Below are 12,708 nucleotides of genomic sequence, written 5' to 3' on the forward strand. Positions count from 1 at the left end.
GAAGACTTTTTCATTATCTAGGGTTTACTTCCCTAGGATTTTCGTCAAGCATCCGATTACTCTTAAGTTGCTTGAACTTTTCACTATCTAGGGTTTACTCTTCTAGGATTTCTATCAAGTATCCGATCACTCTTGATCTACTTAAACTTTTCACTTAGAGTTCAATCCTTTGGGAGCCCTCACCTTCTTCATTCAAGGCCACTATTCAATTCATATTACTCGATCTGGAATATGACTCTGATAACATTATTCAATCAAATGCATGAAACAAAGGAAAAACTATAAACACGTATAGTGGATGCCTCCACTGATCTTGTTCTTCATTCACGAAGATTCCTTCTTAGTTCACGAACTAAATCCTCTGTTGTTTGGATGTTCTTCTCTGATTCAAAAGACCAATCCGCCTTCTAAACTAGGATGCAATTTATAAAGAGGAAACTACTTTGTTAACTGCAACTTACCGAGATGATGCCCACCAATTACAATGTGTGCCACTACCCATGTATGGCATAGTGTGTCACTACCAACAATTTTTGTCACGCCCCAGAGGAGTCTCTGTCAGAGGAAAATCCGGCAGCATCTCCCCTGTATCGGTGACAATCAGAAGCATGAATACATCAACACACAAAATACCTCAGCCCACATGGCTGGAATATACACAACCACCACACAGTTATATATATTAAACAACCCACACGGCTGTACTAAAAACACAACCACACAGTTATATATTTAACAACTCACTCGGGTGTACTAAAAATACAATGGAAAAACAAATGGAAAACCCATACAAACCAAAACATCACAATGCATGCCGACATGACTTAAACAAAAATACAACACCAAAATCAAAGAAAATAGCCACATGGCTAAACACCAATACAATGCTAAACACTAAAGAATATATATAAAAGAAATAAAAAATGAAGTAAAACCGTCTTCTGATGTGACGAGGGACCGACAGACAGGATACCTCCAAGCAACTGCTTAATTATCTACCTGTAATAGGAATAATGCAATGGGGTGAGTTCAACAACTCAGCGGGTATCAATCTAACATGCATAGTAAGAAATAACTACCAGTAATATTCATGGAGTACATTTCCTAACTAATAACAGGAAATGCAAAACTGAACAAGGGGAGAAGAACTGTACTCACCAGGACCTCCTATCCTGATATAAGGGTCGTCAGACCAAAATACATAATGTATCCTGTATGCATGTCAAACATATGCATCCACAAAAATGCAACATCCAAAGTGCAGCAATCACAAACAATAAATGCAATCCATGCATATGATGTAAAAATGACATGGTCACCCCTGACTCTAGTCAACCATCTCACACACGATGGTGAGACCGAGTGGGTAGGGCTATGACAACTGTGCACTCTACCGTCACTAATCTTGAGTGACCGAGTGGATAGGATGCTGTCGGAGTACACCTATCCTCCTATCCTAAACAGAGTGGGGGAGCTGAATGCTCTCATCTCCCTGAGACAGTCCAGAGGAGGGATCCCTGTCGTGCTACCACGTTGCGTCACGCTACCCATGAGTGGACCAGCAGAGCACTAACAGAGCAAACTGCCACACACCCTGCCTGATATACCACTAACTCATGAGTGGTTGTGTGTGCAGATCCATGTAACTGGCGATGTGCTCAACAATAATGGAGCTGACAATCGCTCAGCATGCAATCATGAAAAATGGTGCATGACACTAAACATGTAAATCCTGAAAATACCAACCTTCCCATAATATGTACCAAAAGGAAACCAAGTCCATAACAATGATCTAGGTACACATGCCAAAAAATAAACCTAGGTACACATGCAAAGAAATAAACCTAAGTACACATGCCAAGTAATAAACCTAGGTACACATGCCATGTAATAAACTAGTAGCTAGACCTGTATCCGGTAATACATTGAATGCCACTATATAAGTCTACATGGTAAGAAACAAGAGAACATAAGCATGAATGCATAATAAATAATAATAAGGGTAAACTACGGGTATCAAGTAGTGATATACCAAGCAGATATAAACATAACCATTACTACTAGTTATAACTTACTAAGCATATCAGAATGACAATATCTAAAGAGATAAGTCAAAGGTACCTGCCTCAAAAAGAAGATCGTATCAAACCAATCCGACGTCGAGGCGCTCGTCTTGAATCAGAGTCCTGCATCAATCAATACATATATTTTATTTAGCTAAATTCATATGAATTAAATAGCTAAATAAAATCCTCAACCTAACTAGGATCCTTCCAATCATATCTGATTTCTAATTAATCCCCCCCAAATAATCCTTAATCATACAACCTTATCCGAATAGGTTTATACATGAATCATCAATCAACCCATCAACAAATCCATGGAGTAAATCAACTTCCTAATCCTCATAAATCTCTTAATTCATTACCATCACTCATCCATAACTAATCACAACCACCTTAGATTAAGCATTCCTTAATCACCTTAGATTAGGCTAAACATAAATCCATTACCAAATCCAATAATCTATATTCCACAATCAAAATTGCCTTAGATCTATGCCTAATCATCACCCAAGCATCTACTAGGGTTTAGTGATTACCTCCAAGAAGACAACAAGATAGTTGCTATAGGGGGTAATCAGATCTGTCCAGCGATGAAAAGCTACCACAAATCTAATGAAGAGGAGGCAATGAACCTCCCTGCTGGAATCCCTAATGCAAGTTCCACCAAAACACAACTACACTTGCTGGAAATTACTCACCTCGCGCTCACTGATCGGATCAAGAAGAAAGATCAAGAAATCAATAAGACAATCTATTAACAACTTACCATAGATGTGGGTTGGTAGTGCCAGGAGCCAACCATGACCCAAGATTGGAGATAGCTATTGGCCGATGGTAGTCGCAAGGTGGCTGTGTCTGGCGGGTGAGGCAGTAGGAAACGCTGATCAAAGCTAGGGCATGGATTCGTCGTTGCATGGAAGAAAGGGAGAAGGCACCGACTCAAGATGCTTGCATGAAGTGGTGGCTGCTAGGGCACCCACGACAAATCGGCTCAGATGCTCGGCTTCTGTCCTCGACCCGAAGAGAGAAGATCAGTGGCTCTCAGCATCCAACAGCCGACGTTGGCAGTGGCGATCGAAGATTGGGAGAGGAGAGAGCGTTCCACGCCGTGAGAGGGAGAGGGGAATTAGGGCAGAGGCGATGCAAGGGAGGAGAAGAAGCTTGGCTAGCGGTTTGTACACGTTGGAGAGGAGGCGTCGCGGTGTTGGTTTGGGGGGTTTGGGGGAGACGAAGGGCTCGCCGACATTGCTCGGCGTCGCGAGAGGGAAGGGAGGAGACGACGGGAAGAAATCCGGAGGAAGAAAAGAGGGGAAGGAAATATATAAGAAATTAACTTAGGTTTGATATAAATACCTTAGGTTAATCGAATTTATCAACTCCCACTTTTGGGTATTCCAAACAGGCTTTCTACTAGCCCATAAATTCATCCCCTCGAATTACGTCATACGAGTTCTGAAAAAATTCTCAGAAAATTTCTAAAAATTCCAATAAGATTATTTTATCAAATAACTTTATTATTTAATTATTATTTTGTTGCCATATTTTACAATTTTGGAGGGATTTTTACGTTATGCAAAGTATCAAAAGTTGGTAGATTTTTGAGGTTTTTGGACGATTCTTTTGTTGTTAGAATGACTGAGGGCATACTATAAATTAAGGATAGGCTTGACCGGGCAAATCTTTCATGGTTTTTCATAGTCATGAATGATTGAGGGCATCCATAAGGATAGGTTCGACCATAAGGGCATCCATAAGGATGGCTTATTTTAAAGTAAGGGCAGGGATAGAGAAAAGATCCTTCTATGTGGTGCACGGGCTCTATCAAAACTGCCTCTTGTACATTTTTATTAGCTTCTCCACCAACCCGAGTGCTAAGTTCCTCTGTGATTGGTTCTAGAGATCGCATTGCTTGCGAAGATGGTCCGTCGTTGAGTCACTCCACTTCTAGGATCAGTGTTGGTGATCTCATCTGACACAAGGTGTTGGAACCGAAAGGTTATTTTGATATGATAAAACAAGTTAAGTTAGGTCTTTTTTGGTTTAACCTCTGTGTCTAAGTGTGCAGGAGCTTAGAAGCATAGGAAGTCGAGCGGAAGACGCGACTAGCGAGAAGGACGACACGGGAGAGAGCCGATGGGCTCGGTGCTTCCGAGGGACGAGGTGTCGCGGAAGAGTATACCGATGGACAAGAAGAACATATGTGACGTTTGAGGGATGAGAAGCCAGAGAGGAAGACTATTCAAGGAGAAGGCCGAAAATTAGGTTTGAGTGAGATCTATTTTGGATGGCCAAGATCACCCAAGTGAGCGAAACTGGAGTGGAAGGCCCGGACCGAGGTGAGCAGAACCGGAGCAGAGGACTTGAACTGAAAAAGTCAACGCGATTTACTTTAAGGGTCCGAGTGCCCGGAACCTTAATTTTATCAGGATCGACGTGTACGTTGACCGACGCGTCGGGGATAGAATTCTATCCCACTCCAGGCACCCAGAACCCTTCCAGGCGCTCGGAAGAGTGCTATAAATATAACTATGTTTTCAGTAGTTCAGACAACAACTTGTAATTCATTTCTTTCTGTTCTACTTTCATTTGTGAGCTGTTAACGTTGTAAGAGGCTACTCCACCCGAAGGAGATCGTCATAAAAGTGTGTTTCATTTTTCTTGGATTAGCAATCTTCTTATTGCAAACCAAGTAAGACTCCTTGTGTTTCTATCTCAGTAATTAGTCTCTTGGTTTTTTATTACAAGTGTTCTTTATTAAGCTATAAGTCGAGAAAGAGTTGAGTTTATTTTTGCAGGGTAATTCACCCCTCCTCTCTTGTCGGCCACCAAGGGACCAACAAGTGGTATCAGAGCAAAAATGCTTCAGAAGGACTAATCGCCGACCGAAGCAAAGGAACCAATGGTCGGACCAAGCATCGTTCCACCAAAATTCGAGGGAGACTTCGTACACTAGAAACGTCGAATGGAGGTATTTCTAAAAACTGACTTTGAGATTCATTTAATAATCAAATATGACTTTGTAGCTCCTACGAATCAAAATAGAGAGGAGAAGGAAGAGAGTCTTTGGATGAAGAAAGAACAAAATGATTCCGTAGCAAATAACCGAGCGGAATATCACTTGCTGAGCGTGATGCCACCTCAAGAAGTCAACTACATCGGGAGCTACTCGTCGACCAAATCACTCTGGGAAAAATTCCTGAAACTCCACGAAGGCACATCCGAAGCCAAGCTCACAAGATGAGACATACTTCAGAACAAACTAACGAATATCCATCTGGAAAAAGGTGAGAAGGTAGCCGATCTACACACAAAGGTTAAAGAACTAATCACCGGACTTGAAAACCTCAGTGAAACTGTAACCAACCGGGACTCGATACGCTACGCACTCAATGCCTTTCCCAGGACTCCAGAATGGTCCTCGATAATCGACGCCTACTACATCTCAAAGGACCTAAAGGTAAGTACCCTAGAGGAACTCTTTTCTACTCTAGACTTACATGAAACCAGATGTGCAGGTACAACAAAAGAAACAAGCCAAATTATGGCACTAAAAGCAACTAAGAAGGATGAACCTGAGTCAGACTTAGAAGAAGATCAAGAAGCTTACATGGTAAGGAATTTCAGAAAATTCTTTAGATCTAACAAATTTAAAGAAATGTAGAACAGGAAAAATCAAAGAAATAGAAGAAGGGTTCGATGTTACCAGTGTCAAAAGGAAGGACACTTAAAAGAGGACTGCCCAGAACTCAAAAAGGAAAAAGCCAAGATGCCCAAGCAAAATAAACACAAGACTCTAACTACTACTTGGGACGACACCTCATCATCAGAATTAGAAATAAAAGAATATGTCGGACTAGCACTGATGGCAAGCCATGAAGAGCAAAGCACCTCAGAAGCCAACATCGATGAAGAAGGAGCGACTTCAGATGAATGCAGCGAAGCAGGGGGAGAGTCAGGCTTCAAGTCAGATATGGTAAGTGAGGTATGCCTCTTACCTCCTGATCAACTCTATTTTGGTATTAAGTCTATGACAAAATCTATGTACAAGTTAAAAAATAAAAATGATAAGTTAAAAAATGAAAACTTAGAAATAAAAAGAATTTTAGCAAAATCATGTATGATAGAAGATTTTAAAAAAGTAAAACTTGAAAATGTTAAATTAAAAAAAGAAATAGAAAACTTGAAAAATTCTGCATGTTCAAATGTTTCTATTTTTAGAAACTTTAGAGGATTAAACTGGTACTATAGATTTTACAAAGGTCAGATTAGAAAAGTAACAAAATCTTATATCCCTAGAAAATACCTGATTAACCATATAGGAAAGAACCTATATTGTGTTTCAAAAACTTGTTTAAATTAAAAAGTGAAATTAGACTTAGGGCTTTCAGGTTAAAAAGTTAAATATTTGAATTCATTAAAAGGCTTTGTCTAGAAGTAATTGATGATCCAATAACCAAGAAGACCTAGTGCCTCGCCATAGTCTGGAAGCTAATTTCTGAATTGAATATTTAATTGACAAATTGATAAGCATGAAATAGTTAATTAAATTAAATACTTTCAATATTTGTCAAATGTTTTAATTTTTTTTTAAAAAATTGCAAACTTCACTTAAATTTTTTTTTTCAAATTTCACTTAGAAATTTGTCTTTAAATTGCAAACTTTATTTAAATTATTTTTTTAATGTGTTTAACTTAATCTTTTTAAGTTATTAAACCTAGAAAATTTTTCTTTAGATTTTTTTTTCAGATTTATTTTACCAAAATTTCTACAAAAAATTAATTAAGTTTTGAAATTTTTTTGAGGAAATTTTCCATTTTTTTACTTAGAAACTATTTCTAAAATTATTACATTTTAGCGCTATCAAAATTATTTTCAATATTTCCAAAATCAGAGTTTACTTAAATTTTTTTTTGAAAAACACTTTTTGGAAATTCAAAGTTTTATAAAAGTTACCCTTAAATTTTTATTGTACCCCATTTTTTATGTGATCAAAGGAGGAAAAGAAAAAGATTAAGTCTAGGGGGAGGTAGCTTAAAATTAAATTTACTGTTTTTTGTGCTTTATTGCAAAATTTATTTTTGCTTTAACTTTATTTGTTTACTCTAACTTAACTTAGGATGCTCACATCAAAAAGGGGGAGATTGTTGGAACCTAAGATTATTTTGATGTGATCAAATAAGTTAAGTTAGGTCATGTTTGGTTTAACCCCTGTGTCTAAGTGTGTAGGAGTTTAGGAGCATAGGAAGTCGAGCTGAAGACGCGACTAGTGAGAAGGATGACACGGGAGAGAGCTGACGGGCTCGGTGCGTCTGAGAGACGAGGTACCTCGGAAGAGTACACCGATAGACGAGAAGAACGTACGCGACGTTCGAGGGACGAGAAGCCGGGAGGAAGACTGCTCGAGGAGAAGGCTGGAAATTAGGTTCGGGTGAGCCCTATTCCGGATGACTAAATCATCCAAGCGAGCGGAACCAAAGTGGAAGACCCGAACCGAGACGAGCAGAACCGGAGCAGAGGACCCGGACCGAAAAAGTCAACGTGGTTGACTTTAAGGGTTCGGGCGCTCGAAACCCTTTCGGGCGCTCGGAACCTCAATTTTATTAAGATCGACGTGTACGTTGACTAGCATGTCGGGGATAAAATTCTATCCCACTCCAGGTGCTCGGAACCCTTTCAGGGGCCCCCGAAACCCTTTTAGGCTCCCGGAATAGTGTTATAAATATAGCTATGTTTTCAGTAGTTCAGGCAACAACTTGTAATTCATTTCTTTCTGTTCTACTTTCATTTGTGAGCTGCTAACGTTATAAGAGGCTACTCCGGCCGAAGGAGATCGTCATAAAAGTGTGCTTCATTTTCCTTGGATTAACAATCTTCTGATTGCAAACCAAGTAAGACTTCTTATGTTTCTGCCTCAGTAATTAATCTCTTAGTTTTTTATTACTAGTGTTCTTTATTAAGTTATAACTCGAGAAAGGGTTGAGTTTATTTTTACAGGGCAATTCACTCCTCCCCTCTTGCCGACCACCAAGGGACCAACACAAGGCACCTTGCATCAGACCTAGAATGGCGTCTGTTCAAGCTAGGGGTGGCAATTTTTGACCCGACACGAAAACACGACCCGAACCGAACACGAAAAAAATCAGGTTAGGGTAGTTTCGGGTTCGGGTCGAAATCGGGTCGACCCAATTGACCCAATTAATAAACAGGTCGGGTTCGGGTCAACCTGAAATGACCCAATTACAACCCGCGAACCCGTTTATAATTTATAAATAATTATAAGTTTAAAGTTCAAACTAAAATTACAAATAAAAAAAATAAAAAAGTTAAGAAGTAAAATTAAAAACGGAAAAACCCTATTACCCTACCCGTCCCGAGACTCCCGAGTTCCCGACGCATCTTCATTCTTCTATTCTTCTTCAGTGGCTGACGCTGTGACGCAACAGCCGAACTCCAACGGCGCGAGAATATTTTCAGTTTTCATCTTCCAATCTTTGATTCTTCTTCTGTTCTTCAGTTCTTCACCCTTCTTCAGAGCTCTCCACTCGCCGATGGCTGATGCTCCAACGCCACGATGACCTAGCCCCGAGTCCCCAACACGACAACCTAGAGTTCAAAATGTTGACCCCCAGATGCCTCGATGCCCTTGACGTTGATGATCCGACGCGACGACCATCGATGTCGAAGCCACGACGCGGCGATGTCCAAGATAAGCCCTAGATATCGTCACGACCACCTAACGAGAAAGGTATCATCACGATTCACCCCATTTCTGATTTCTCTTTTGACTTGAATGTCTTGAATTAACCTTGAGTTGTCTTCTATGTCTTCTCTGTTAGAAGCTTGAGTTGTCTTTTGTGGCTTGAATTAAGCTTGATTAGTTGAGTTGTCTTCTGTCTTCTTTGTTTTTATTACTGATATATTTTTTTATTGAAAATTATTTTGTAGGTAAAATACTAAAATATGGAAAGGAACGAAGAAGATGAAATTTTAATGGATATTGAAGATGGCATTGAGGATTCAATTCAAGAAATACCACAAGGCTCGCAATCTTCTTGCCATAAAGATAAGGCGAAAAAAGTTCAACAGTCAACAAAAAAGAGAAGACTTTCATCTGGAGTTTGGTCACACTTTAGTATGCTTCCTCGAAATTCAGACGGGAAACTCAAATGCAAATGCAACAAGTGTGGGGCTAAGTATGCAGCTGATAGCAAAAGTGGTACAGGTAATTTACATCGTCATATTAAAAAATGTGTGAGAATGACTACAAAAGAAATTGGACAATACATAATTGCTACGGATGAAGGTCCGTGCTTAACCACAAGAACAACCTTTAGTTAAGATAAATTTAGGGAGTTAGTGGTGCATGCAATTTTGAGACATGATTTGTCGTTTTCTTTTGTTGAATATGAAGGAATGTGGAATATCTTTAAGTACTTGGAACTGAGAGTTTGCCATTTCTCTAGAAACACTGTAAAGTCTGACATTAAGAAGATTTATGGTGTTGAATTTAATAGACTGCGTACTGAGTTACTTGCATGCCCTGGTAGAATATGTTTAACCTCTGATGCATAGACTTCTATTGCAACTGATGGGTACTTGAGTTTGATTGCACATTATGTAAACAAGAATTGGGTGTTGCAAAAAAGAATTTTGAATTTTTCCTATATTCCACCTCCACATACAGGGGTTGCTTTGGCTGAAAAGATTTATAGTTTGGCTTGTGATTGAGGTATTGAAAAGAAGTTGTTTTCTATCACTTTGGATAATGCTAGTGCGAATGATGTTTGCGTTGAAATACTTAAAACTCAGCTTAGGTTAAAGAATGCTTTGATCTTTGATGGAACTTTGTTTCATGTTCGATGTTGTGCATATATTCTCAATTTGATTGTACAAGATGGTTTGAAAGAGATTGACATTGCCGTGGATAAAATTAGAGAATCTGTGAAATATGTTAAGGGTTCTCAAGGAAGAAAGGAAAAGTTCAAGAATTGTGTTTTCCAAACTTCTCTAGATTCTAAAAGAGCATTAATGCAAGATGTTCCGACTAGATGGAATTCTACATATAGAATGCTTTCTAGTGCTCTTTACTATCGTCTTGCTTTTTGCCATCTTCAATTGAGTGATTCTAATTTTCAAAGTTGTCCAACTGCAGAAGAGTGGGAAAGAGTTAAAAAAATATGTGGATTTCTTGAAGTTTTTCATAATGCAACTGTGGACTTTTCTGGATCTCGTTATCCAACATCAAACTTGTACTTTCCTCATGTCTTTGTAATTCAGTTGAAGTTACATGAAGAGTCATCTAGTCAGGATTTGTATATGAAGAAGATAGCTGATCAAATGTTTGTCAAATTCAACAAATATTGGTGTGAATTCAATGTTTTATTTGCAATTGCTGTGATATTTGATCCTCGGTACAAGTTTCAGTTTGTTGAATTTAGTTATGGAAAGCTTTATGGTTCTGGGTCTCGGGAATTAATGAAAGTTAGAGAAACACTTTTTGGTATTTTTGGTGAGTATATGAAAGATTCAAATACTAGTGCAGCATCATCTTCACATTCTCAAGGAAGCAAAGAGGTCAATGCTCTTACATTTCAGGATGATATTAGTAAAAAATCTTCAAATGTTTTCAAGGTATGATATTCAGTTTTTAATGTTAATAGTAATTTTAGAATGATGAGCATTTTGATCGTTTTGAATTATTTTTATCAAATATAATATTTTATTGTCTTGATATGCTAGGAATTTGATGAATTTGAGGATTTTGAGTTTGCTGTCAGTGCTCAAAAAAGTCAATTGGAGATGTATTTAGATGAACCAAGAAGTAAAAGAACATCTTCAATTAATGTACTTGAGTTTTGGAGATCTCAACAATTTAGATATCCAGAGTTAGCTAAATTAGCTAGGGATGTTCTTGCTGTTCCAGTTTCAACAGTTGCATCTGAATCGACTTTTAGTCTTAGTGGTAGAATTCTTGACCAATATCGTAGTTCAATGTCTCCGCAAGTTGTTGGAGCCTTAATATGCAGTAGAGATTGGCTCTTTGGAGAAAACTGTAAATTTTCCAGAGTTATAATTTTTTTAATCTAAAGTTGTATTTGTATTGTAATTTTTTCCTTTCTTTTTCCGTTTTTCGTGTAGATATATCTCTGGTCAAATTGGAAGATGTAACTCAAGACATTATGACTTTGGATCTCAACAAAGGTGAAGCGGAATCTAGTTTGATGGAAGGTGCAAATTCAAATATTGGGTGATTAGATAATTAGTGAGTTAATGTCTTTTCATTAATCTTTGCATCATAATTTTATTTCATAAAACTTTTTTTGGTCTAGAATTTGATGTTGTATTGTTGTTCTATTTGGATAATTAACTTTGCTACTTTGAATTGCCACAATGGATAGAGGAGTACAGTACATTTTGTTCAAAGGTTTAATGTTGAATTGTTGATCCTCTTCTACTCAAAAATCAAAATATCTAAAATATTTTTTAAGTTTTCCTTTCCTTTAGACTGATCATTCTTAGAGGTTCTTCCAGGTCCAACTTGAAACATATAACGATTCTTTCCTTCTCTCTGTTTGAAGGTTGAAGCTAAGTTCATAAGAAAAGAGGTGGTGACTGGTGAGCTTGTTCTGAGGTGGTGACTGGTAAGCTTGTTATCCAAGAATGAAGTTCAAAATAGATTTTATTTTGGCCAATCCATCCACTCATGTTTCTAAAGAACTAAAGTTTTCTTAGTACTTTGCTTGTCTATGGAGTTGTGAATGTAAATTCTATCTAATTTGTTGCAAATTTGCTTGTCTTTTTTAACTTCCACTAATTTACAGGAGCCCGTGTGAGTTGATTTTGACAATTTAGGTAACTCCCTCTTGGTTTTAGATGTTTTCATTATTATTGTCTAGTTGGTTATATCATCATCACCTTTTGTCTATGTTCATGTAATCATAGATGTATCTGCTTTAAGCAAAATGAAATTCGATTTGGATCTGTTGGAGATACATGTGTTTGTTTGTTTCTACCATGTCAATGGGTTTTCTAATGATCATGACTTTGTTTGTGCTGATAATATGATTGCATTAGGACTTTCTTCTAAGTCATCTGCTCTTTACATTAATAGGAACCATTAGACAGTTAATCGGATTAAATGGATAAACTGACGCAATTGGTGATTAAAGAGCTACTAAATAGATCGAGCTATTTTATTTATTGTCTATGAACGAAATACATTGCCTATGTTTGCTTGCCTTAAGTCCACGGATCAATATCAGAAGACTTGCTCATTAATTACTGGTTGACTCTGACGGATAAGAAATTAAGAATCCATGTGAGCCCCTAGCTTGTGATCATGAACTACAACTGTATGTTGCTCTTTTTAAAGCATAGATACCAATTTAGTAACAACGCAATTATATTATACTAGGAATTGAATTACAGAGGGAGAGAGATCATGAAAAGATCTACACCAGGCACCAGCATCGTCCTTCTTCACTTCTCTTCTAGTCTTTTTCTTTCTCACCACTCTTACAGGTGTTTGCTCGGTAGATCTCAAAATAAAAGCTGCTCTTCCTCTTGCGGTATCCTTGACGATATTGGCTACCCGTTTTGCCTACAGACTTCATCTGTGAATCAGGAAAAGATGCAGTCTTG

The 12,708-nt window shown here is 38.0% G+C and overlaps 1 protein-coding gene across 1 annotated transcript; it reads left to right on the top strand.

The window, feature by feature from the left end:
- Positions 1-9,070: 9,070 nt before the first annotated feature.
- LOC122037861 (zinc finger BED domain-containing protein RICESLEEPER 2-like) lies at positions 9,071-11,318 on the top strand. The gene is made up of 4 exons (XM_042597318.1): positions 9,071-9,289; positions 9,877-10,698; positions 10,807-11,119; positions 11,206-11,318. The coding sequence occupies exons 1-4, from the start codon at positions 9,071-9,073 to the stop codon at positions 11,316-11,318; spliced, it is 1,467 nt and encodes a 488-aa protein (XP_042453252.1).
- The last annotated feature ends 1,390 nt before the right edge of the window (positions 11,319-12,708 follow it).

This window comes from Zingiber officinale, unplaced genomic scaffold (genome assembly GCF_018446385.1).
Source record: "Zingiber officinale cultivar Zhangliang unplaced genomic scaffold, Zo_v1.1 ctg98, whole genome shotgun sequence".
Taxonomy (NCBI): Eukaryota; Viridiplantae; Streptophyta; class Magnoliopsida; order Zingiberales; family Zingiberaceae; genus Zingiber; species Zingiber officinale.